Raw genomic sequence first — 23,885 nt, forward strand, 5'->3', positions numbered from 1 at the left:
TTTTTTTTTTTTTTCTTCTGCCATCTTGCATTATTTTGAGACTTGTACAACTCTGATTTCGGATAATACAGTAGTAACAGTTTAGCAGCTTTAGGGTCTAGAGCACAAGTCTTAAGAGCAGCTGAAGGAACTGGTGTTGTTTAGCATGGAGAAAAGGAGGCTCAGGAGAGACAACTACCTGAAAGGAGGTTGTAGCGAGGTGGGGGTCAGTCTCTTCTCCCTAGTGACAAGCGATAGGACGAGAGGAAATTGCCTCAAGCTGCGCCAGGGGAGGTTTAGGTTGGATATTAGGGAAATTTCTTCAGTGAAAGAGTTGTCAAGCACTGGACCAGGCTGCCCAGGGAAGTGGTTAAGTCCCCATCCCTGGAGGTATTTAAAAGCCGGGTAGATGTGGTGCTTAGGGACATGGTTTAGTGGTGGACTTGGCAGTGCTGGGTTAACAGTTGGACTTTATGATCTTAAAGGTCTTTTCCAATGTAAATGATTCTATGATTCTATTCTATGATTTATTTCTAAACTTTATAATTACTGCTTGCGTGTGGTGTTTGAGCTCCGAATTCAAATCACTTTTATAGTATTTGTCTGAATATTTCTTCTATAATGATGTCTCTTTCCATTCAAGTAAACTGGATAAAATTATTTTGGTTGAAAAGTATGAAAACAATTACACTTGAGACAATTGCTTATTATTTTCTACTGTTTAAGTTGGAAAGCCATTGCCAGAATATGTACATTACTGCATTATACTTTGGTTTTGTGTGTTTTTTTGCTGTCTCAGGAACTGATACAGAATGCAGAAGATGCTGGTGCCACAGAGGTTAGGTTCTTATATGATGAAACTCAGTATGGAACAGAAACTCTATGGTCAAAGGACATGGCACAGTATCAGGGTAAATATAATTTTTATTAGTTTTGGCTATTATTCTGGTTCTGTGTTTTTCTCCTTGCTGTACGGAGATGACCATATAGGGATGGCTCTATTGCTGCTTCTACCTGACCAGGTGCATATTTCGTCTATGTTCTAATGTTGTTAATTCTTTTCCAAAGCCAGTGTTTGGTATTGAAGGCCTTACACTGTCTTCTTCCAGTTTATCAGTAGCAGCTTTCCAGCTGCTTCCAGTTAATGTTGTTTGAGAAAGTCTTTATGTTCTGCTTTATTCCAAGTTACTTCTCCCAGGATGACTGTGTATCCTCTGGTTTATTTCCCTGTGTTCACTTGGTATCCCAAAATACAAGAAAGGATTTTTAGTAGAGCAAGTAAACAATATTTAATAAGTAAGACGTAGGATAAAAGAGTGCTTGGGGTATTGGACAATCATTTTCAGATTTTTACATATTAACCTCTACCTTTTGACAGCTGTCTCCAGTTCGTAATGTAAAGATGACCCTAGGCCCTCACACTTCAACACCCTTCAGGCAGTTCTGTTTTCTTCCCCATCTCTTATTCTCTCACCCTTACACCAAACTTTGCTCCATGCTGCCTGTATATTGCAAATGTAGTTTCTTGTAACTTTAAGGTTTTTACATCATCTAATACAGCTTTGTGTGACAGAGGTCAGTTATGTATTTATCAAACAAATTAGTATGCATAATCATCCCAAAAGGCATTCAGTCGTGATTTGAAGATTTCAATGATGAATGATCCAGTACTTCTTGTTTCTAGCTTTTTTCAGTTGTTAATCAGCCTCATTATGATTTCTAATTTGAATTTGTCTGTCTTATTTTCTAGACACAGGTTACTGTTCTATCTTGCCATGTATTCCCTTCCAGTGGAGGTATTAATAGACTGTGATTAGTACATCTTTCAAACGTCTTTTTGATAGACTGAACAGATTGAGTTTAAGCCTTGCACCACAGGACACTTCTTTCAGAAGTTTTGTTGTTTTCTGCTTTCTATTCAGTTTTTCAGAATCATTCTTTTAAAATGTGGACACCAGAACTAGGTACCACATCAGACTATAAATCTCTTAAGTATCATATAAAGAGGTAAATCCATCTTCTTGCTTCTGTTTTTGCTGCTACTCTATACCGCCCTTTTGTCACCAAGCATAATTTGATGTCAGCTTGAGTCATAGCTTCCCCATTAAATTTGCACATGCATACTTTAAAGAAATACTCTCTCAGTTCTGTAAGTTCATTTCTGAGAAATTTTTAACAGTAAATAGTTTTATTCTGTCATCTTTTTAACACTTGCCTATCTATTACAGGGCCAGCATTTTACGCATACAATGATGCAATTTTCACCCCTGAGGACTGGCACGGTATACAGGAAATAGCAAGAAGCAGGAAGAAAGATGATCCCCTGAAAGTTGGAAGATTTGGAATTGGCTTTAATTCAGTTTATCATATAACAGGTACTTTCAGTAGACATTTTAAAATGAAAATGTTGAATTTTTAAATTGTTTAATTATTTTAGATATTAGGGAAAATTTCTTCAGTGAAAGGGTAGTCAGGCATTGGAACAGGCTGCCCAGGGAGGTGTTGGAGTCCCCATCCCTGGAGGTATTTAAAAGCTGGGTAGATGTGGTGCTTAGGAACATGGTTTAGTGGTGGACTTGGCAGTGCTAGGTTAATGGTTGGACTCGATGTCAAAGGTCCTTTCCAATCTAAATGATTCTATGGTTCTATGATCCTAAGCATATAATGTCAGTACTGCTTACTGTCTACATAGTAGTTATAATAGTACAGAGTAAGAGGCAAATTTTTGCTGAAATAACATTTTTAACTGGTAAAGTGAGTTTGTAAGACACAGCATGTTTTTTCACAATATTTTACCTAGTAGAGCATGAATAAAAGCCTAGTTCAGCGGTTTGATAATTCTGGGAATTTATGCTTTTAAATGTACAAGATTACTATTTGCAAGCCTTCAAGATCTGCAAAGTATGATTGTAATAGAATACATCTTCATTAAATTAAATTGGTTTTTTTCTGAAAATATTGGAAAGAAAAAAGTATAAAATTGAAAAAAAATTACACTCTTTGTTGCTCACTGTTTGCTAAAATTCAAGTAGTTGCATGAATATTTATATATTTAATTGCAGAATAGAGGTGTGCTTGTTTCTTCCTGTCAATAAGCACTGAATTATATGTTATCAGAATTACACCAGGTTCATTGCAGTTTTATAACATTTGTTTTTCTTGCTCTTTTAAAATTTGTTCCTTAAGACTGTGTTTGAAAAGTATGTTTTTTAGGCTTATTAATAGTTGTTTTTTATGTATACAGATGTCCCTAGTATTTTCAGTGGTGACCAGATTGGAATGCTTGATCCCCATCAAACCCTTTTTGGTCCTCATGAATCAGGCCAGTGTTGGAATCTAAAAGAAGATAGCAAGGAAATCAATGAACTTACAGACCAGTTTGCACCATTCATTGGTGTATTTGGCAGCACTAAGGAAACCTTTAAGAATGGAAACTTTCCTGGTACCTTTTTCCGTTTCCCACTTCGTCTGCAACCTTCCCAACTGAGCAGCAATGTTTATGACAAACAAAAGGTTTTGGAGCTGTTTGAATCCTTCAGAGCAGATGCAGACACAGTATTGCTCTTCTTGAAGAGCGTTCAAGATGTTTCAGTGCATGTTAGGGAAGCTGATGGAACGGAGAGGCTGATTTTTAGAGTGACTGCTAGTGAGAACAAGGCCTTGAAACATGAAAGACCCAATTCTATCAAAATCTTAGGAACTGCAATAAATCAGTATTGTAAGGGAGTTCCAAGCAATAGTGTAACATGTGTGACATACCATGTAAATATAGTTGTAGAAGATGAGAGTGTTAAGGACGCACAGAAAACATCTTGGTTAGTATGTAATTGTGTAGGTGGACGAGGAATGTGTACTGAACTGGATTGTTTAGCTGATGACTTGAAATTTGTTCCTACTATTGGAATAGCCATGTCTTTATCAGCTAATGGGGAGGAAAAAGGAGCTGTAGCAGATTTTTCAGGAAGAGCGTTTTGTTTTCTGCCTTTGCCTCCAGGTGAAGAAAGCAAAACTGGACTCCCAGTTCATGTTAGTGGTTTCTTTGGTCTTACAGACAATAGGAGGAGTATCAAATGGCGAGAGCTGGATCAATGGAGAGATCCAGCAGCTTTGTGGAATGATCTTCTTGTGGTAAATATAGTGCCAAAGGCATATACCACCCTTATTTTGGAAGCTATCAAACGAATGGAGACTGAGAAGAATTCGGATTTTCCGTTGTCAGTTGAAAGAATTTATAGGTTATGGCCTGATGAGAACAAAATCAGGGTACCCTGGAAACCAATTGTAGTACCACTCTTTAAAGAGCTGTTCCAGCATACAGTTATTTACTCAGTGAGTAATCAGTGGATAAAAGTGGAACAGGTGCACTTTTCTGAAATGGATGAGAGTTTGGAATACACACAGTCTGTTCTCAGCTACCTCCAGAATTCAGGGAAGCAGATTGCCAAGGTACCAGCAAATATTGCTAGTGCAGTGCATCTTACTATTTCTGCTGCTAAAGCTGTGAAAAAAGTGACTCCTGCTGTAGTACGGCAAGTACTAAGGAAATCTGGACACAGTGGACCTGCTGAAGAAAAGCTTCATCTTTTAGAATTTGTGCTTTCTGATGGAGTCTACAGTGAACTGATTGGATTGGAGCTCTTGCCATTACAGAATGGAAATTTTATTCCTTTTTCCTCATCTGTGTCAGAACAGGATGTAGTTTACATAACCTCAGAAGAATATCCCAGGTATACTTAATATTTTAAATACTGTTTTTTTTAAATTTAAATGTAAACAGAGCTTCAGACTGTTACTTGCTTATTGGCAAACAAGATGATACGCAGCAGCCTGTAACGTAATGAAATAATGCGTAGATTGAACTGTTTTCTGTATATCTGTACATGTTTGTGTGCGTATGTCTCATTTGAAAAGTTTGACAGCTACTTACCATTATAACTTTAAAAAGAATCACGTGATCTGGGCTTTAGGGGAATACCTCAGGATATATTTCAAATTAGCTTTCTTCTGAGAATTATAAATAGAAGGAGGTTAGAAACGTGCATACTAGGAAGTCCATTAAATTAGGTAGTGATAAAAACTTTTTTTTTAAACGTAAAGCTTAAGATTACTTCAGGCTTTTTTTCACACAACACTCTTACTTTCAGTGAAGCGCTTAGTACTGAACACTTACTGGTTTCAGGAAGTAAGCAGATACTACTATGGAAAGAAGTGGGTTTGTCTTCTACATCTGTTCTCCCTTTGTTCTTTCCAGTCCCTCTCCAATTAATTTTTTTTCCTTGCACATTTCCCAGCTCCATCAATGTTCCAATTTAGTTCACATTTCATCTACCAAAAAAGCTTGGACTGACACTGGGGATAGGAAAGAGCAGGCTAGCTGGAATGGGAGGGAAAGGATGACCACTGCTTTTTATGTCTGTACTGGAGTATGCATATATAAAAAATTTGTTAAATCTGGACCCTTCTCCAAGTAACCTCTTAAGAGGTACTGCTTGAAGTTGCTCAGACACACCAGATGTCTTACCTGTAGCTGTTCCTCCTTACAACGTGTTACCCGTATGTATGTTCACAACCACCCCTCCTTCTCCTTTCCTTCAGAGTTCCACTAATTTTCAGATCCTTAGCTTGAGAGTATGTGACATTTGACCTGTGCTTTGCTGTTTTTACTGCCCTATGAGTGTGCCAATATAGATATTATTAAGGTAAAAAGTGCTTCAAGTAAGGTCGTTATGTAAATTGTGGTTTGAATATATGTATAGACAACACATCTTCAAGAAAAGCCGTTGGATGCAGGTAACTGGTCACCCCATGTTGCTTGAGGGGAGTTAGCTTTTTTCAAGTCTACTGCTGTTCTTTTTCTATTAAATTCTAAACCCAGGATCTTTCTTGTTCTAGACAATTCAGGTTATTTACTAGGGGATTAACACTGCTCAGAGCCTGTGATTCTAGTGTCTTTTTTAAAAAAAATTATCTTAGCATCTGTTGTGAGATGATTTATCTTTTGCTATTCTTTCACTTTGTTTCTCCTTTGAGAAGTTAATCCAGTATACTAATACAGAAAACATGCCCATGATGACACTAACAAATTTTCCTTACAGCCCTGCTTCAGACTAGTCATAAGATACTTTTTTGGGAACTTAAAGATATCACTATATCTTATTCAGTTAATGTTCTGTTGTTAATGGACTTAGTTTGGTTAGTCTTGTAAAACTGATACAAAAGCATTTTATACCAGGCATAAATCTACTTGCTAGCTATGATAATACAGAAATTTGAAATAGTGGTGCTTTATTTTCCTCTATTCTTGCTTACAGTAATTATTTTTAATTCTGATGTTATAAATATGATAATTGACTTATGCTAGGTGTTTTAACACTTTCAACTTAAGAGTTTGGCTCTTTGTGTATTCAAATTTGGAGCCTGCTTAAAAAGCTGAAATAAGCTCTTATAAATTTCTTTCTGTTAGCACCTGTGGAAGAGCAAGAAAGATTCTTTGTTGGTTTACATGTAATTGACATACCTGCTGTCAGAATTAAACAGGATAGTTATTTTTTTATTTCAGGAAGACCAAAGCCCTAAAAAACTATTCTGTTTTATGTGCTAACATAAAGGAAGGGGAGAGAAGGGCAGGATGAGCCTGACTCTTGGCTACAATAGTCTTAACAACTGTCTGCAGATCTTTTAGAATCCAGAGATCTGTGTGAAGTCCTAGAATTACATGTTTGTATTTTTTTTTTTTTTGTATGCTTTCAAACAGAATCTTTAAGAGACAGAATAGTAGGTACTGTTTTACCCTTTTTTTGGTTAGAATACAAATAGATGAAAATAATTTTCCAATCCTGGTTTTTCTATCAAGAGAAAAATTGCTTAGACTCTTCTTTGAAAAGAAGAATAGTTGGAAAAATTAGTTTCTTGCTACTCTCTGCTTCTAAATATATGATTTTCTCATTTATAAGAAAATGCCCATTGAACGCCCAATTCTGCATATGTGAGCAATTGCTTTGCATGCGACTGTCTTACCATGCTGGTAATTTCTGTGCAGCAACATAAATCAATTAGATGCTTTGCTAAAGTGTGTGGGTGTGGTGTGTTTTGTGTTTTTTTTTTTTTTTTTTTTTTTTTATGGTGTGCTTAGATCACTCTTTCCTGGCCTGGAAGGAAGGTTACTTTCTGATCACCTGAAGCCTGAGGTTCTAGCTGCTTTGAAAGAAGCTGCCAAAAGCAGAGGTAATATGTCTTTTGTATTCTCATATAGTGAAACAGATTGCTAATGGTTGAACAGACTAGTTCTAAACCCAAGTTTAAAGCAATGCCTTTTTTTGAAATGGAGTTCACATAAATAAGTTGGTCATCTAAAAAAATATTTAAGATATGATAGACTATGTTGTTTGAATTAGAAATGACACAAATGAAAATTATAGATGAACAAGAAGGCAAAGGCAAGGGAAGAAGGATGAAAATTTACAATAAAGGAATAGATATTCCCATAGTAAAGCATGTATTCAAGGTCCAGTAATTCTGTGCAAATAGTATTCCTATACTTAAGAGTCTGAATTCTATTTTGCGTTTGTAGTATCTGCATATGCAATAGTTATGTCATGGTTTTGGTATTGTGGATCATCTCTTATCTCACAATTGCAAGTGATCACATCAGTGCGTTTTTTTTAAAACCATCTGAAACTAGCTTAAACATGTAGCTTCAAGCATACTGTAGACCGTATAATTTCATCAGTTATTCCCTGAGTCTTAATTCATAGCTTATGGTTGCGTCTGTGTGAACCTACTGAAATACTTCCAGTCTTGATCAAAAGAGTTGGTAAAGAAGTTTGCTTCATCTGTAGATAAGATGCTTCTATGTTTAACTGCCTTCACAATTAAATTTTTAGCCTCTTTTTCTACTCAAGATTGTTTGTCTATATTTACCTTTCCACTCTTGTGTTTCATTATGCATTTGATTGGTAAATTTGACGTCTGAGTCTCAGAAGTCATTTCATGTAAACACAAATTGCAAGTCACTCTTCAGCTTATTTTTAAATAGTGTAAGTATGTTGTGAGCTATTTTACTCGTCAATGTGTAGAAAATGTGCTTTTCAGAAAAAGATCCTTGTCTCTCTTCTCTCTTTTTTTTTTTTTTTTTTTAAATTGCTCAATCTATTAGAATTATAAATTTCTATTAGAATTAGAAAAGTCTGTCTAGTCTTTTTAGACTTTTAGATTATCCTTTGCAAGATTGTAGTGCTTACTTTTCTCTACATTCTACCTCCTCCTAAATTATTCTTCATTCTAAGATTCTGCATAATTGTAATGTACAACTGCAGTACCATAAAAGTTGTATGTTATTATTTATAATAAGTATTAGAGCAGGTTTTGGCAGGTTTTGAAACCTTATCTTTCATGAAATTTACTTATATATCTGTAGAAATAATATCAGAGAGGTTCCTGATACAATTACAGGAATAGAAACTTTCTTGTATTATTTCTTTGAGAAAATGGGATGCAATTTTTTTTTGTTGTGTTGTACAAAGACAACTAGGTCTTATTTTTTCTCTCCTAAAATGTATACTGTATTTTTCTAGTTAATAACTGTTTCTGTATTTAGTGTGTTAATGTGTGACTCACGAGCTGTTTTCTAAAAATGGATTTGATTATATTCTAGCCCAACAGCTTCTCTGGGGATTTTCAGGTACGATTATTAACTGAAGATCTACTGGTTTGGATTGAAGGTTGATATTTGTGTGAATTTGGTGATTAGCTATTCTCATTACCCCAGCTTTCTTGTAAACAAAACTTGCCAAATAGAGCTGCCAAAAGATAGCTACCAAAGATAATTATGAAAAGAGTTCTAAATACAGTTGAGGGGAACTGCATATTGATGAAGAAAACCTTGTAGTAACTACGTTACACAGAAGTGACCAATATTTTCATTGGTGTATTTATGCATTTTTTTTAATAAATTCCCATGCAGGAAGATTTCCAGTATTTTAAGATCACATGTATAGATTTTAAAATGGTATTTCTAAAGATCTGTGCTCAAATAATGGGATTTACCCTTAGCTTTTAAGTAGATTCTTATCTTGCTGGCCCATTGCTGCAAGTATTTCTCACTTTCACAAGGCTGCTGTGTTTACCTGTGTTTTCTGTTCAATAGAACTAACAGAATGTATAGTTCTGCAGGCATGAAGCGAAAGGAAAAAAAATTTTTCTAAAGGGTGTCTTACTACTGATTTCCAGCAGAGCAGGGACAGTATCTTTAATTGGATTGTTGCTTTTAAGGAAATGGCAGTGCTGTCTAGATGGAAGAAAGATCTGAAGTTCAAATAGATGCCTTGCTTCCATTTCTGTCATTCTTTTTGATGTCGGTGGGAATTGTAGTGGTAGTTTTATATTCTGTACTATTTTCTTACCCTCAGACATTCTGTAGTTTTTAAGTATAAGCTGTCTTAATGATAATTAAGGTATGAGCATTAACATGTATTTCTGTTAGTGAGGGCTTTGATAATAAGAATAAAAGCATATACATCTAAACTTAGTTTTAGCACTCCTTGCACAACTAAGTTTTGTTGCTTGTCTGTTTTAGTGTAAGATCATCTGCACCTGAACTGCTCTTTGCTATATCTAATAAATAATCTTTCAAATCTATTTGAATCTTCGCAGTTATAGACAAACAAATAATGGATTAGATTCTTATTTACTGCTAGTCAAATAAGTAGTGTAAAGAATCAACCAAACAAAAGGATATGTTTGAAGCTTCTGCTTTGATTATAAATCCGTAGTAGCTGTGTATGCCTGAGAACTCTTGTGTCAAACTAACAAATGCAGTAACATATTGATCATTGTGAATTTGTTTTTATCTTTATACTAATATGGAATGTATTCGCTTTTAATTAACTCCTAAAAACAAGGGGAGATGGTGTCTGCAGTTCTATTTAACAAACAGTTTTTTCCACAAAATGAAAAGGTAGGGCATGAGTTAGATGTGTTTATTTTTATATTTTCTTCCCCACCCCACCCCCCCCCCCACCCAAAAGTACTTTGTTATGTAACTGTGATTTTCACGGCTTTGCTCTTTTGCTATAATTTCAGGAAGGCCATGCACTCAGCTGCAGCTTCTGAACCCAGAAAGATTTGCCCGGCTCATTAAAGAAGTTATGAATAGCGTGTGGCCTGGCAGAGACATGGTGGTACAGTGGTATCCAGGTTTGGAAGACAAAAATCACCCATCAATTTCCTGGCTTAAGATGGTCTGGAAGAACCTATATATACATTTTTCTGATGACTTGAGTGTGTTTGATGACATGCCACTTATCCCCAAGACACTGCTGGAGGAAAACCAAACATCAGTGGAACTGGTTAGATTTAGGAATCCATCACCTATCATTCTGGAAGACGAATCTGAGGCTCAGCTCCCGGAATACTTAGCTGATATTATTCAGAAAGTTGGTGGAGTTGTACTTAAGAAGCTGGATATTTCTGTCCAACATCCACTTATAAAAAAATATGTGCATCCACCATTACCAAGCGCTGTTTTACAAATAATGGAAAAAATGTCCTTACAGAAACTATGCAGTCAGGTTGCATCATTCCCGTCAACACATAAAGATGCTCTTAGGGCATTCTTAGCTAGTTTAACTGATGCAAGTGAAAAAGAGAGAGGAATTATTCAGGAATTGCTAATATTTAAAAAAATTGAGAAATCATCTGGTGAAAGTATCCCTGTTTTTACTGGGCTAAAAGGTAGTAAGGTATTACACCACACTGCCAAAATTCCTCCTGGTCTAAGATTTTCTATTCCAATAATTGACAGCAGCGATGAAGCCACTATTCGCTTAGCTAACCTGCTGAAAATGGAACAGCTAAAGAGCACAGACTGCTTGAAGTTTGTTTTACAAGACATTAGAAGTGATTTTTATTCATACGATGAAACCACACAGATAATGCAATGGGTTCTTGAAAATCTGACTTTTCTGAAAAATGAGAATACAGATGTGATAGATTGGCTGACATCATTAAAGTTTATTAAGATTTCACAGGAAAAGATAATGTCAGCAAATGAACTCTTTGATCCTGAGGTAGAACTTCTGCAACATTTGTTTTATGCTGAGGAGGAAATTTGCTTCCCCCCTGTTATTTTTACGTCTTCAGATATTCTTCATTCTCTGAGACAAATAGGCTTAAAAAATGAGGCCAGTCTTGAGGAAAGTGATATTATGAGAGTGGCAAATAAAATTGAAAGTTTGCATGCTAGCTCTAACACCGATCATGATTTACTGTTAAGAAAAGCTAGAACTCTCTTGATGATTTTGAACAAAAACCATACACTGCTTCACTCATCTGAAACAAAAGCTGCGCTGAAAAAAATAAAATGGATTCCTGCATGTAAGGAAAGACCTCCAAATTATCCAGGATCCTTAGTTTGGAAAGGAGATCATTGTAATCTGTGCTCGCCACCAGAAATGTGTGATATATCTCACGCAATTTTAGTTGGTTCCTCAGTTCCTCTTGTGGAAAATGTGCTGTTGGATATAGAAAAAGCACTCGGCATCCCCACCAAGCCCAGCATAGAAGCAGTCTTAAAGCATTTCAAGGTGGTGGTTGACTGGCACAGTTCGAAAACCTTCAGCGATGAGGACTATTATCAATTCCAGCATATCTTGCTTGAGATTTATGGATTTATGCATGATCATCTAGAAGAAGGCAAAGAAGCTTTTAAAGCCCTGAAATTTCCCTGGGTTTGGACAGGTAAAACATTTTGTTCCCTCACACAAGCAGTAATAAAGTCAGTACCTGATCTTGATCTCCAGCCTTATCTACATTATGTGCCAAAAACTATGGCGAAGTTTCACCAGTTGTTTAAATGTTGTGGTTCAATTGAGCAGTTAACACCAGACCATGTTTCTATGGTCATTCAGAAAATATATATAAAAAGTGGGCAGTCTCTTTCGGAACAAGAGAGTAAACAAAACCTTCACATTATGTTGAGCATCATAAGATGGCTGTACAGCAATCAGATTCCTGCAAGTCTGCATACACCCATGCCACTATACAGTGGCAAACTTCCTTATAAACTTGCGATGAGGCCAATTCATGAGTGCTGTTACTGTGATATCAAAGTTGATGACTTAAATGATTTGCTTGAAGATTCTGTTGAACCAATAATTTTGGTGCATGAAGACATACCAATGAAAACCGCTGAGTGGTTAAATGTCCCATGCCTTAGCACAAGATTGATTAATCCAGAAAATATGGGATTTGAGCAATCTGGGCAAAGAGAGCCTTTGACTGTAAGAATTAAAAATATTTTGGAAGAATACCCTTCCATTTCAGATATCTTTAAAGAGCTGCTTCAAAATGCTGATGATGCTAATGCAACAGAATGTAATTTCCTGATCGACATGAGAAGAAATATGGATATAAGAGAGAATCTTCTGGATCCAGGAATGGCAGCATGTCATGGTCCAGCTTTGTGGTCGTTCAATAATTCTGAATTTTCCGACTCTGATTTCCTAAATATAACTCGATTAGGAGAGTCTTTAAAAAGGAGTGAAGTTGACAAAGTAGGGAAATTTGGACTGGGATTCAATTCGGTTTATCATATCACTGATGTTCCTATTATTTTGAGCCGTGAGTTCATGATTATGTTTGATCCAAATGTTAACCATATCAGTAAGCACATTAGAGATAAATCTAACCCTGGGATCAAAATCAACTGGAGTAAACAACAGAAGAGGCTGCGAAAATTTCCCAATCAGTTTAAGCCATTTATAGGAGTTTTTGGTTGCCATCTACCATTGACTGTAGAATCTCCTTACAGCTACAAAGGAACGCTTTTCAGGCTGTCCTTTAGAACTCAGCAGGAGGCTAAAGTGAGTGAAGTCAGCAGTGCATGTTACAATACAGCAGACATTTACTCTCTTGTGGATGAATTTAGCATTTGTGGTCATAGACTGATAATATTTGCTCAAAGTGTCAATTCAATGGTTTTGAAATACTTGAAAATTGAGGCAGATGATCCTGGGGTGGCACAAGATGTTGTCACTATCAAAAAAAATCTGTGTTCTTCCAAAGCCTTGACTGCACCAAATGTAAGTGTTTTAAAGGAAGCGGCTAAACTCATGAAGGTCTGCAGCAGCAGTAATAAAAAGCTTCCCACTGAAACACCAAAGTCCTCATGCATCTTACAGATAGTAGTAGAAGAGTTTCACCACGTATTTAGGCGGATTGCTGATTTACAGTCTCCACTTTTCAGAGGTACAGAAGATGATCCAGCTTCTTTCTTTGAAATGGCTAAATCGGGACAGATAAAAAGATCAGCTGATGAATTGCCACAGAAAACAGTAGATTCAACAACATGGCTTATATGTTCTTGCATGGACACTGGAGATGCTTTAAAGTTTTCATTACATGAAAGTGGACGAAGACTAGGTCTTGTTCCCTGTGGTGGAGTAGGAGTGTTGCTGTCTGAAACCCAGGATCAAAAGTGGATTGTGAAACCTAATTGCAATAATATGGGTGAAGTATTCTGCTATTTACCTCTACGAATAAAAACAGGCTTACCTCTTCATATAAATGGCTGCTTTGCAGTTACTTCAAATCGGAAAGAGATCTGGAAAACAGACACAAAAGGAAGATGGAATACAGTATTCATGAGGCATGTTATTGTAAAAGCCTACATAGAAGCACTTTGTGTTCTACGTGACATGGCACTCAATGGCGAGCTAGTTGACTACAGTTACTGTGCAGTGTGGCCAGATCCTGATTCAGTTCATGATGATTTTTCTGTTATTTGTCAAGGGTTTTATGAAGACATAGCTCATATGAAAAGCAAAGAAGGGATCAAAGTGTTTTCTGATGGTGTCTCTTGGGTTTCCATGAAGAATGTACGGTTTTTAGATGACTCTATACTCAAACGACCAGATGTTGGACCGTCAGCCTTTAAGATCTTTGTGAAGTACCTTAAAAAAATTGGTTCCAAAAATCTGTGTGCTGTAGATCTCCCCTCCTGGGTAAAGACAGGATTTGAAGAAGCAGGATGCAAATATATATTATTGGAGAACACCTTCTCTGAGAAACAGTTCTTTTCTGAGGTATTTTTCCCTAATGTTCAGGAGATTGATGCAGAGCTGCGTGATCCTTTGATGCGTTATGTTCTCAATGAAAAAGTTGAGGAGTTCTCAGGAATTCTTCGTGTTACTCCGTGTATTCCTTGTTCGTTGGATGGACATCCGTTAGTTACACCATCAAGACTGATCCATCCCGAAGGAAGAGTTGCAAAGTTATATGATGCTGAAGATGGAAGATTTCCTTACGGCACCACTCAGGATTATCTTAACCCAGTTATTTTGGTTAAACTTGTTCAGTTGGGAATGGCTAAAGATGATGTTTTATGGGAAGATCTGATAGAACGTGCAGAGTCAGTAGACGAAATTAACAAGATTGATCATGCTGCAGCTTGTCTCAGAAGCAGTATTATACTGAGTCTTATTGATGAAAAACTAAAATCTAGGGACCCTAGAGCTAAAGAATTTGCTGCAAAATGTCAAACCATCCCTTTCCTTCCTTTCCTTAGCAAACCAGCAGGGTTCTCACTGCACTGGAAAGGGAGTGATTTTCAGCCTGAAGCAATGTTTTCAGCAACTGATCTTTTCACTGCTGAACATCAAGATATAGTTTGCCTAATACAACCAATTCTTAATGAAAACTCCCATTCCTTTAAAGGTTGCGGTGCTTTGTCATTAGCTGTCAAAGAATTTTTGGGTTTACTGAAGAAACCAGCTGTTAATTTGGTTATAAATCAGTTAGAAGAAGTTGCAAAGGCATTTGATGGAATCACGTTATATCAAGAAAATATCACTAATGCTTGTTACAAATATCTACATGAAGCAATGTTACAGAATGAATCAACAAAAGCTATGATAATTGAACAACTGACAAACTGTAGTTTTATTCTGGTTGAGAACGTGTATGTTGATCCAACAAAAGTGTCTTTTCATTTGAATTTTGAAGCAGCACCCTATCTCTATCAGTTGCCTAATAAATATAAAAATAGTTTCCGTGAGCTATTTGAAAGTGTGGGTGTAAGACAGGCTTTTACAGTTGAAGATTTTGCTGTAGTTCTGGAATTAATAAATCAGGAAAGAGGGACCAAACAACTAACAGAAGACAACTTTCAGCTTTGCAGGAGAATAATTAGCGAAGGAATATGGGGCCTCATTAGAGAGAAGAAGCAGGAATTTTGTGAGAAAAAGTATGGTGAGATTTTGTTACCCGATACTCGTCTTGCACTTCTGCCTGCAAAATCTTTGTGTTACAATGACTGCCCATGGATTAAAGTTAAAGACACAACTGTTAAATATTGTCATGGTGATATTCCAAGAGAAGTCGCAGTCAAGCTTGGAGCAATACCAAAACGCCATAAAGCCTTAGAAAGATATGCATCCAATATCTGTTTTACTACCCTTGGAACAGAATTTGGCCAGAAAGAAAAATTGACAAGTAGAATTAAGAGCATTCTTAATGCCTACCCTTCAGAAAAAGAAATGCTGAAAGAGCTCCTTCAGAATGCAGATGATGCAAAAGCTACAGAGATCTGTTTTGTGTTTGATCCTAGACAGCATCCAGCCGATAGAATATTTGATGAGAAATGGGCACCGCTTCAAGGACCAGCACTGTGTGTTTACAACAATCAGCCTTTTACAGAAGATGATATTCGAGGAATTCAGAACCTTGGAAAAGGTACAAAAGTAGGAAATCCCTGTAAAACTGGCCAATATGGTATAGGTTTCAATTCTGTTTATCACATTACTGATTGCCCTTCTTTCATATCTGGCAATGATATACTTTGTATTTTTGATCCTCATGCTAGATATGCACCAGGTTCAACATCAACAAGTCCTGGCCGCATGTTTAGAGATTTAGATGCAGATTTCAGAACACAGTTCTCAGATGTACTGGACCTCTACTTAGGAAATCACTTTAAACTGGATAATTGCACAATGTTTAGGTTTCCTCTTCGAAATGGAGAAATGGCAAAAGTATCAGAAATTTCCTCAGTTCCATGCTCAGATAGAATGGTCCAAAATCTTTTAGATAAGCTGCGTACAGATGGAGCAGAACTCTTAATGTTTTTGAACCATATGGAAAAAATTTCTATTTGTGAGATAGAAAAAACAACAGGAGCACTGAATGTGTTGTATTCTGTACAAGGCAAAATCACTGATGGAGACAGACTGAAACGAAAGCAATTCCATGCATCTGTAATTGACAGTGTAACTAAAAAAAAGCAGCTAAGTGAAATACCTGTGCAACAGATTACTTACACAATGGATACTGAAGACTCGGAAGGAAACCTTACAACTTGGTTGATTTGTAACAGGTCAGGCTTTTCTGCCATGGAAAAGGTATCCAAAAGTGTGGTTTCAGCCCACAAGAATGAGGACATTACTCTTTTTCCACGTGGCGGGGTAGCAGCTTGCATTACTCATAATTACAAAAAACCCCACAGGGCGTTCTGTTTCTTACCATTGTCTCTAGAAACTGGATTACCATTTCATGTGAATGGACACTTTGCTCTGGATTCTGCAAGAAGAAATCTATGGCGTGACGATAATGGTGTCGGAGTAAGAAGTGACTGGAATAGTAGCCTAATGACAGCGCTGATAGCACCAGCCTATGTTGAACTGCTTATTCAACTGAAGAAACGGTATTTTCCAGGCACTGATCCTACAGTATCAGTGCTGCAAAACACACCCATTCACGTTGTGAAAGACACTTTAAAAAAATTTTTATCCTTTTTTCCAGTTAATAGACTTGATATTCAGCCAGATTGGTATTGTTTAGTGAAAGCAGTTTACAGTTGCATTTATGAAGATTTGAAGCGTCTTTTACCTGTTATGCGAGCTCCAAATATTGATGGTTCTGATTTGCATTCTGCTGTTATTATCACATGGGTTAACATGTCTACTGTGAACAAAGGCAGGCCGTTCTTTGACAATTTACTACAAGATGAATTGCAACATCTCAAGAATACAGAATACAACATCACAACGCGGAAGACAGTTGCTGAAAATGTTTACAGACTCAAGCATTTACTCTTAGAAATTGGATTTAATTTGGTATATAACTGTGATGAAACTGCAAATCTGTACCACTGTTTGGTAGATGCAGATATTCCTGTCACCTACGTTACACCTGCTGATGTCCGATTATTTTTGATGACATTTTCTTTTCCAGACTCTAATTGCCACATTGGAAAGTTACCCTGTCGTCTTCAGCAGACAAATCTGAAACTCTTCCATAGTCTCAAACTTCTGGTTGACTATTGTTTTAAAGATGCAGAAGAAAATGAAATCCAAATTGAGGGCTTGCCACTCCTTATTACTCTTGACAATGTTTTGCAAATTTTTGATTCAAAGCGGCCAAAGTTCTTAACAACATACCATGAACTGATTCCATCTCGCAAGGATCTCTTTATGAACACATTGTATTTGAGATACAGCAATATTTTACTTAGCAGTGAAGTAGCAAAAGTCTTTGATATCACAAGTTTTGCTGAATTGTTATCATCTGTGTTGCCTAGAGAATATAAAACTAGAAATTGTATGAAATGGAAGGAAAACTTTGCAAGTGAATCTTGGCTTAAAAATGCTTGGCATTTTATTAGTGAGTCTATAAATATTAAGGAAGAGCAAGAAGATACACAAGCAAAATTCAATGATGTTGTTGAAACTTTGAAGGACTGGACTTTGCTCCCAGGTGTAAGGTTTACTGTCTCAGCTAATCATCTTGTTGTGCCAGAGTGTGATGTTTTGCTGCCCCTCAGCATTATGCATATAGCTGTTTTTCCAAATGCTCAGAGTGATAAAGTCTTTCATGCTTTAATGAAAACAGGCTGTATTCAGCTGGCATTGAACAAAATTTGCTCCAAGGACAGTGCTTTAGTGCCTTTGTTGTCGGGATGCACAGCAAATATAGATAATCCTTCAAGCATTCTGAAAGCCATACAATATATGGTACAGACATCAACTTTTAGGACTGAAAAGTTAGCAGAAAGTGACTTTGAGGCTCTCTTAATGTACTTCAATTGCAATTTATGTCATTTGACATCTCAGGATGACATTAAAATTTTGAAGTCTCTTCCATGTTATAAATCGATTAGTGGCCGATATATCAGCATTTCAAAATATGGGACGTGTTACGTCCTCACGAAAAGCATCCCATCAGTGGAAGTAGACAGATGGACACAGTCGACTTCATCAGCTTTTCTTGAAGAGAAGGTTCATCTGAAAGATTTGTATACGGTGCTTGGCTGTGTGTCTGTGGATGATCTTGAAGTGTACTTGAAACATCTTTTGCCAAAAATTGAAAGTCTGTCTTATGATGCAAAATTAGAACACTTGATCTACTTAAAGAATAGGCTAACTAGCATTGAAGAAACATCAGAAATGAAAGAACAGCTGTTTGAAAAGCTTGAAAGCATTTTGATCATTCATGATGCAAGCAATAGATTAAAACCTGCAAAATATTTTTATGATAGGACTGTCAAAGTCTTTGAAGTTATGCTTCCTGAAAAATTCTTTATACCTCAAGATTTTTTTAAGAAACTAGAGCAACTTACAAAACCAAAAAATCAAGCTGCATTCCTTCCATCATGGGTAACTTTTCTACGGCATATTGGATTGAAATTCATCATTTCACAGCAACAGTTATTACAGTTTGCTAAGGAGATCAGCATGCGAGCGAACACAGAAAACTGGTCTAAAGAAACACTACAGAATACTGTCGATGTCCTCCTTCATCACATATTTCAGGAAAGAACTGACCTTTTGTCAGGAAATTTTCTGAAAGAATTGTCATTAATTCCTTTTCTGTGCCCTGAACAAGCTCCAGCAGAATTTGTTAGATTTCATCCTCAGTATCAAGAAGTTAATGGGACGCTTCCTCTTATACGGTTCAATGGGGCACAGGTAAATCCTAAATTCAAACAGACTGATGTGTTGCAGTTGCTGTGGACTTCATGTCCCATTCTTCCTGAGAAAGCAACACCTTTAAGCATCAAAGAGCAAGAGGGAAGTAGTCTTGGTGCACAAGAACAACTTGAGCAAGTTCTAACGATGCTGAATGTTAATTTGGACCCTCCCCTGGACAAAGTTATCAATAACTGCAGGAACATATGCAATATAACAACTTCGGATGAGGACATGGTGAAAACTAGGGCCAAGGTCCTAAGAAGCATTTATGAATTTCTTAGTACAGAGAAAAGGGAATTCCGCTTTCAGCTTCGAGGAGTTTCTTTTGTAATGGTGGAAGAAGGTTGGAAGCTCCTTAAGCCTGAAGAGGTGGTAATAAACCTGGAGTATGAATCTGATTTTAAACCTTATCTTTACAAGCTTCCTTTAGAACTTGGTACTTTCCATCAGTTATTTAAACATTTAGGTACTGAGGATATTATTTCAACAAAGCAGTATGTTGAAGTTCTAGGTCGCATATTCAAGAACTCGGAAGGAAAGCAATTGGATCCTAATGAAATGCGCACAGTTAAGAGAGTAGTTTCTGGCCTGTTCAAAAGTCTTCAGAATGATTCTGTCAAGGTTCGGAATGACCTTGAGAATATGAGGGATTTTGCCCTTTACCTTCCCAGTCAAGATGGTAGGTTGGTAAAGTCTAGTATCTTAGTTTTTGATGATGCACCCCACTACAAAAGCAGAATCCAAGGTAACATTGGTGTGCAAATGCTTGTTGATCTTAGCCAGTGTTACTTAGGCAAAGACCATGGTTTTCATACTAAATTGATAATGTTGTTCCCTCAGAAATTGAGGCCTCGCTTACTTAGCAGTATTCTTGAAGAACAGTTGGATGAAGAGTCTCCCAAAATTTGTCAGTTTGGAGCATTATGTTCTTTGCAGGGAAGGTTACAGTTACTGTTGTCTTCAGAACAATTCATCACAGGACTCATTAGGATTATGAAGCATGAAAATGACAACGCTTTTTTAGCTAATGAAGAGAAAGCAGTTCGACTTTGCAAAGCTTTGCGAGAAGGTTTGAAAGTTTCCTGTTTTGAGAAGTTGCAAACAACATTAAGAGTTAAAGGGTTTGCTCCTATTCCCCACAGCAAAAGTGAAACATTTGCTTTCCTGAAGAGATATGGAAATGCAGTAATATTGCTCTACATACAGCATTCTGACAGCAAAGACATAAATTTCCTGTTAGCATTGGCAATGACCTTAAAATCTGCAACTGACAACCTGATTTCTGATACCTCGTATTTAATTGCCATGCTGGGTTGTAATGATATTTACCGGATCAGTGAGAAGCTTGACAGTTTAGGAGTGAAGTATGACTCTTCTGAGCCATCAAAACTTGAACTACCAACACCTGGCACTCCTATACCAGCTGAAATTCACTATACACTTCTTATGGATCCAATGAATGTATTTTATCCTGGTGAATATGTTGGTTACCTTGTTGATGCTGAAGGTGGTGATATATATGGATCATATCAACCAACTTATACCTATGCAATCATTGTACAAGAAGTAGAAAGAGAAGATGATGAAAGTCCCAGTTTTCTAGGGAAGATTTACCAGATTGATATTGGATATAGTGAATATAAAATAGTGAGCTCTCTTGACTTGTACAAATTTTCAAGACCGGAGGAAAGTTCTCAAAGCAGGGATAGCACACCTTCTACCCCAACCAGTCCTACAGAATTTCCAGCACATGGACCGAGGACAATTCCACCTCTCTTCACTGGTAGAGAGAGCCACAAAACAATATCCTCAAAACATCACTCTCCAAAAAAGATAAAGTCCAACTTGTTGCCAGAAATATTAAGAGAAGTGACATCTGTGATTGAACAGGCTTGGAAGCTTCCAGAATCTGAAAGAAAAAAGATTATTAGGAGGTTGTATCTTAAATGGCATCCAGATAAAAATGCAGATAATCTTGATATAGCTAATGAAGTTTTCAAACACTTACAGAATGAGATTAACAGGCTAGAAAAACAGGCCTTTATGGATCAAAATATGGACAGAGCCTCAAGAAGACCATTTTCAGCCTCTGCTTCTCGATTTCAGTCAGATAAATTTTCATTTCAGAGATTTTATACTTCATGGAATCAAGAGGCAACAAGCCACAAATCTGAAAGGCAACAGTATAAAGAAAAGTGTCCATCTTCCACGGGGCCATCTAACTCACAACGCTTTTTTGTCCCACCTACATTCAGGTCCGTTGGCAATCCTGTAGAGGCACGTCGATGGCTTAGGCAGGCCCGAGCTAACTTTTCAGCTGCAAGAAATGACCTTCATAAAAATGCCAACGAGTGGGTATGCTTTAAATGCTACCTTTCTACTAAACTAGCTTTGATTGCAGCTGACTATGCTGTGAAGGGCAAATCAGACAAAGACGTAAAACCAGCAGCCCTTGCACAAAAAATAGAGGAATATAGTCAGCAGCTTGAAGGGCTTACAAATGATGTTCAGACATTGGAAGCTTATGGAGTAGATAGCTTAAAAACTAGGTATCCTGACTTACTTCCTTTTCCACAGATTCCCAATGATAGGTTTACTTCAGAAGTTGCTATGAGAGTGATGGAATGTACTGCTTGTATCATCATAAAACTTGAAAACTTTATACAACAAAAAGTATAAGAGATTTGAAGAGATTAGGGGACTGTTTTGTCAAGAGCGTAGGCATTTCATGTGACAGGATACAAATGCAGTTGTGCAGATTACTGAACATCCAAGAGGTTACACATTGCCAAGCAGTTCAGAAGCGTAGTGCACAAAGGTGGATGGTACTGAAGTACTTTGAGATTTATTTAAATGGGATTTTTTTTTAACTGAGCCTGCTGTATAAGCAAACTGTAAAACATGAATATTTTTTTAAAATTTGCAAGGAAATTGAGCTGCAAAAATTAGCTGTATGTACAATATTGTGAGTAATTGGCATATTATTGAACTGCACTTTATATAACCAAAGCTTAGCTTTCTGTTAGATGAAGCCTGTAATTATAACTCCTTATTAGATTTTATTTCATTTAATATAATGTTTCCAAAATGGTAATGTCAGTTTTCAATGTACTAATCTTAAGACTGGACATACTATGAAATGGGAGGTGGGATGGAAATTAAAATAACTTTGGAGGTATTGCTCCAAAGCATTTCTGTATTCTTTTGTGTTCTGTGGACATTCATGTCACTCATAGTAATACTCCTATCAGCTGGATCTGATTATAAATTTGCTGCAGCATCACATTGTGAACATTTAAAGGATAGTTTAGTACCTGTGAACTGGTACAGTTTTTTTAATGCTGAATAATGATACTTGATTTAACATGCAACTTCATGTCATGCATTGATTGCATTTACCTTATTGTAAGATAATTATTTAATTTACTTTCTTTTCTAGAGCCTGTCATCTTTTGTTTAATGAAAAATGCATGTGGATGGTATAAAATTGGTGAACATTATTATATGGTGTTTTATGATATTTTTTTTTGAACACCAAAACTCAGTTTTCAGATGTCTAAATGCTTGAATTTTTTTTTTCTGCGTGTGTGCCTTTGTGTGTGTACATATATATAAATATTTTTCCACAAACAAACGTTGATAATAGTACAATTCAGTAACCCATTTTTGGTGTACACTGAGCACTGGTTTTTGTTACATGTTTAAAGGTGCTGCAATGTAATGCTCTTTTTATTTTGTTGTTCACTACAGCCCTAGAGAAGCCTCATTTTTAGTTCACATTCTTTCTTTTATAGTTTGTAATACTTTTGGTAATGTCATGCAGTACGTTCAATGTTAGCTATTTGTAAAAAAAACTTAAAAAATTAAAAAATATGGAAGGGTAATGCTAAATGGAAGGATTTTTCTTTGCTGGATCAGCCACCTTTAACATAAATGTTAAACATTTTCCAGTGACATGCTATTACAACTGTTTACTTGACAGCACAATGAAACTGTAATTTAACTTACAGAATACAAAGGAAAATAAACAGCATTGAGCTTGCAGGGCTGATACAGCTGCGATAGTGTTGTAATCCAAAAATAAAAAATCATGATGAAGGCTTCTTCAGTTTTGTGCAAATTATAAAGGGCTTGTTCTCTTCTGAAAAATCTTGCAAATTGTAGTGGGAAGAAATGTGATGTTTGGAAAATGATGCTGCTTCTGATTGTGAAGCCCTATTATTATTTCTGCTATTAAATATTAAGTGCCATAATTTTAATAAAGAAAAATGCAAACATATATTTCAGTCTGATGTGTTTTGGTTCTATAAAGTAAACTAAATTTTCCTATTATTGCAAGCTTTCTTTTACATAGGTAAATACACACTCTCAATTCATTCTAAGTAATTGTACAAGTACTGAAATACTATTAAAAAGGAAAAATGCTTTTTTCTTGCAATGACAAATGTTTGCAGTTTTCTCAAAGAAATTGTACATTTTGCTGATTTTTTGCAATAAATAGCATGTAAGTAAAACACAAATCCCAGTGTGCCATGCAATAAATCAGTTTAGTTAATTCCCTGTGTTTTTTAAACAGATTCCTTTGTGGCTCTTACTGACTTGGTGCGTGAAGTTAGATGAATAGTATTCAGGGTAAGCAAAATACTAACAAAAGGAAACGGTTCTTTGGGGTTTTTTTCAGTTTAAACGGAGCTAAAACGTAAGGGAGCACGGTAGCATGAAAACGAATGACAGAGGAGCAACATGAACACTTTCCCATTTTTAGGTGAGATCTTGAGGAAGGAAATCTTTTAAGCACATAACTGTGTTTTGTAAGCAACTTATGTTGCCTTCCCAATATTATTATGAACTATTAAAATGGCTGTGCAGAACTACTAAACTATTTTGTTATATTTTTATTTTGTTTATTTTGTATATATTGTTGAGTGCTGACGCTGCAAGAAA

At 36.4% G+C, this 23,885-nt stretch overlaps 1 protein-coding gene across 3 annotated transcripts in view; it reads left to right on the forward strand.

Annotated features, from left to right (window-relative positions):
- Nucleotides 1–23,220, forward strand: part of SACS (sacsin molecular chaperone) — a 66,411-nt gene extending 43,191 nt beyond the window's left edge. For all 3 annotated transcript variants that reach the window (XM_087759347.1, XM_087759346.1, XM_087759348.1), the window contains 5 exons: nucleotides 779–890; nucleotides 2,208–2,354; nucleotides 3,224–4,706; nucleotides 7,112–7,203; nucleotides 10,060–23,220. In XM_087759347.1, coding sequence (XP_087615473.1) covers nucleotides 779–890; nucleotides 2,208–2,354; nucleotides 3,224–4,706; nucleotides 7,112–7,203; nucleotides 10,060–21,620 — 13,395 coding nt within the window. In that variant the 3' untranslated portion in view covers nucleotides 21,621–23,220. The remainder of the gene's footprint in view (nucleotides 1–778; nucleotides 891–2,207; nucleotides 2,355–3,223; nucleotides 4,707–7,111; nucleotides 7,204–10,059) is intronic.
- The last annotated feature ends 665 nt before the right edge of the window (nucleotides 23,221–23,885 follow it).

This window comes from Nipponia nippon, unplaced genomic scaffold, assembly GCF_047370975.1.
Source record: "Nipponia nippon isolate SJK-2023a ecotype South Korea unplaced genomic scaffold, ASM4737097v1 scaffold_2, whole genome shotgun sequence".
Classification (NCBI taxonomy): Eukaryota; Metazoa; Chordata; class Aves; order Pelecaniformes; family Threskiornithidae; genus Nipponia; species Nipponia nippon.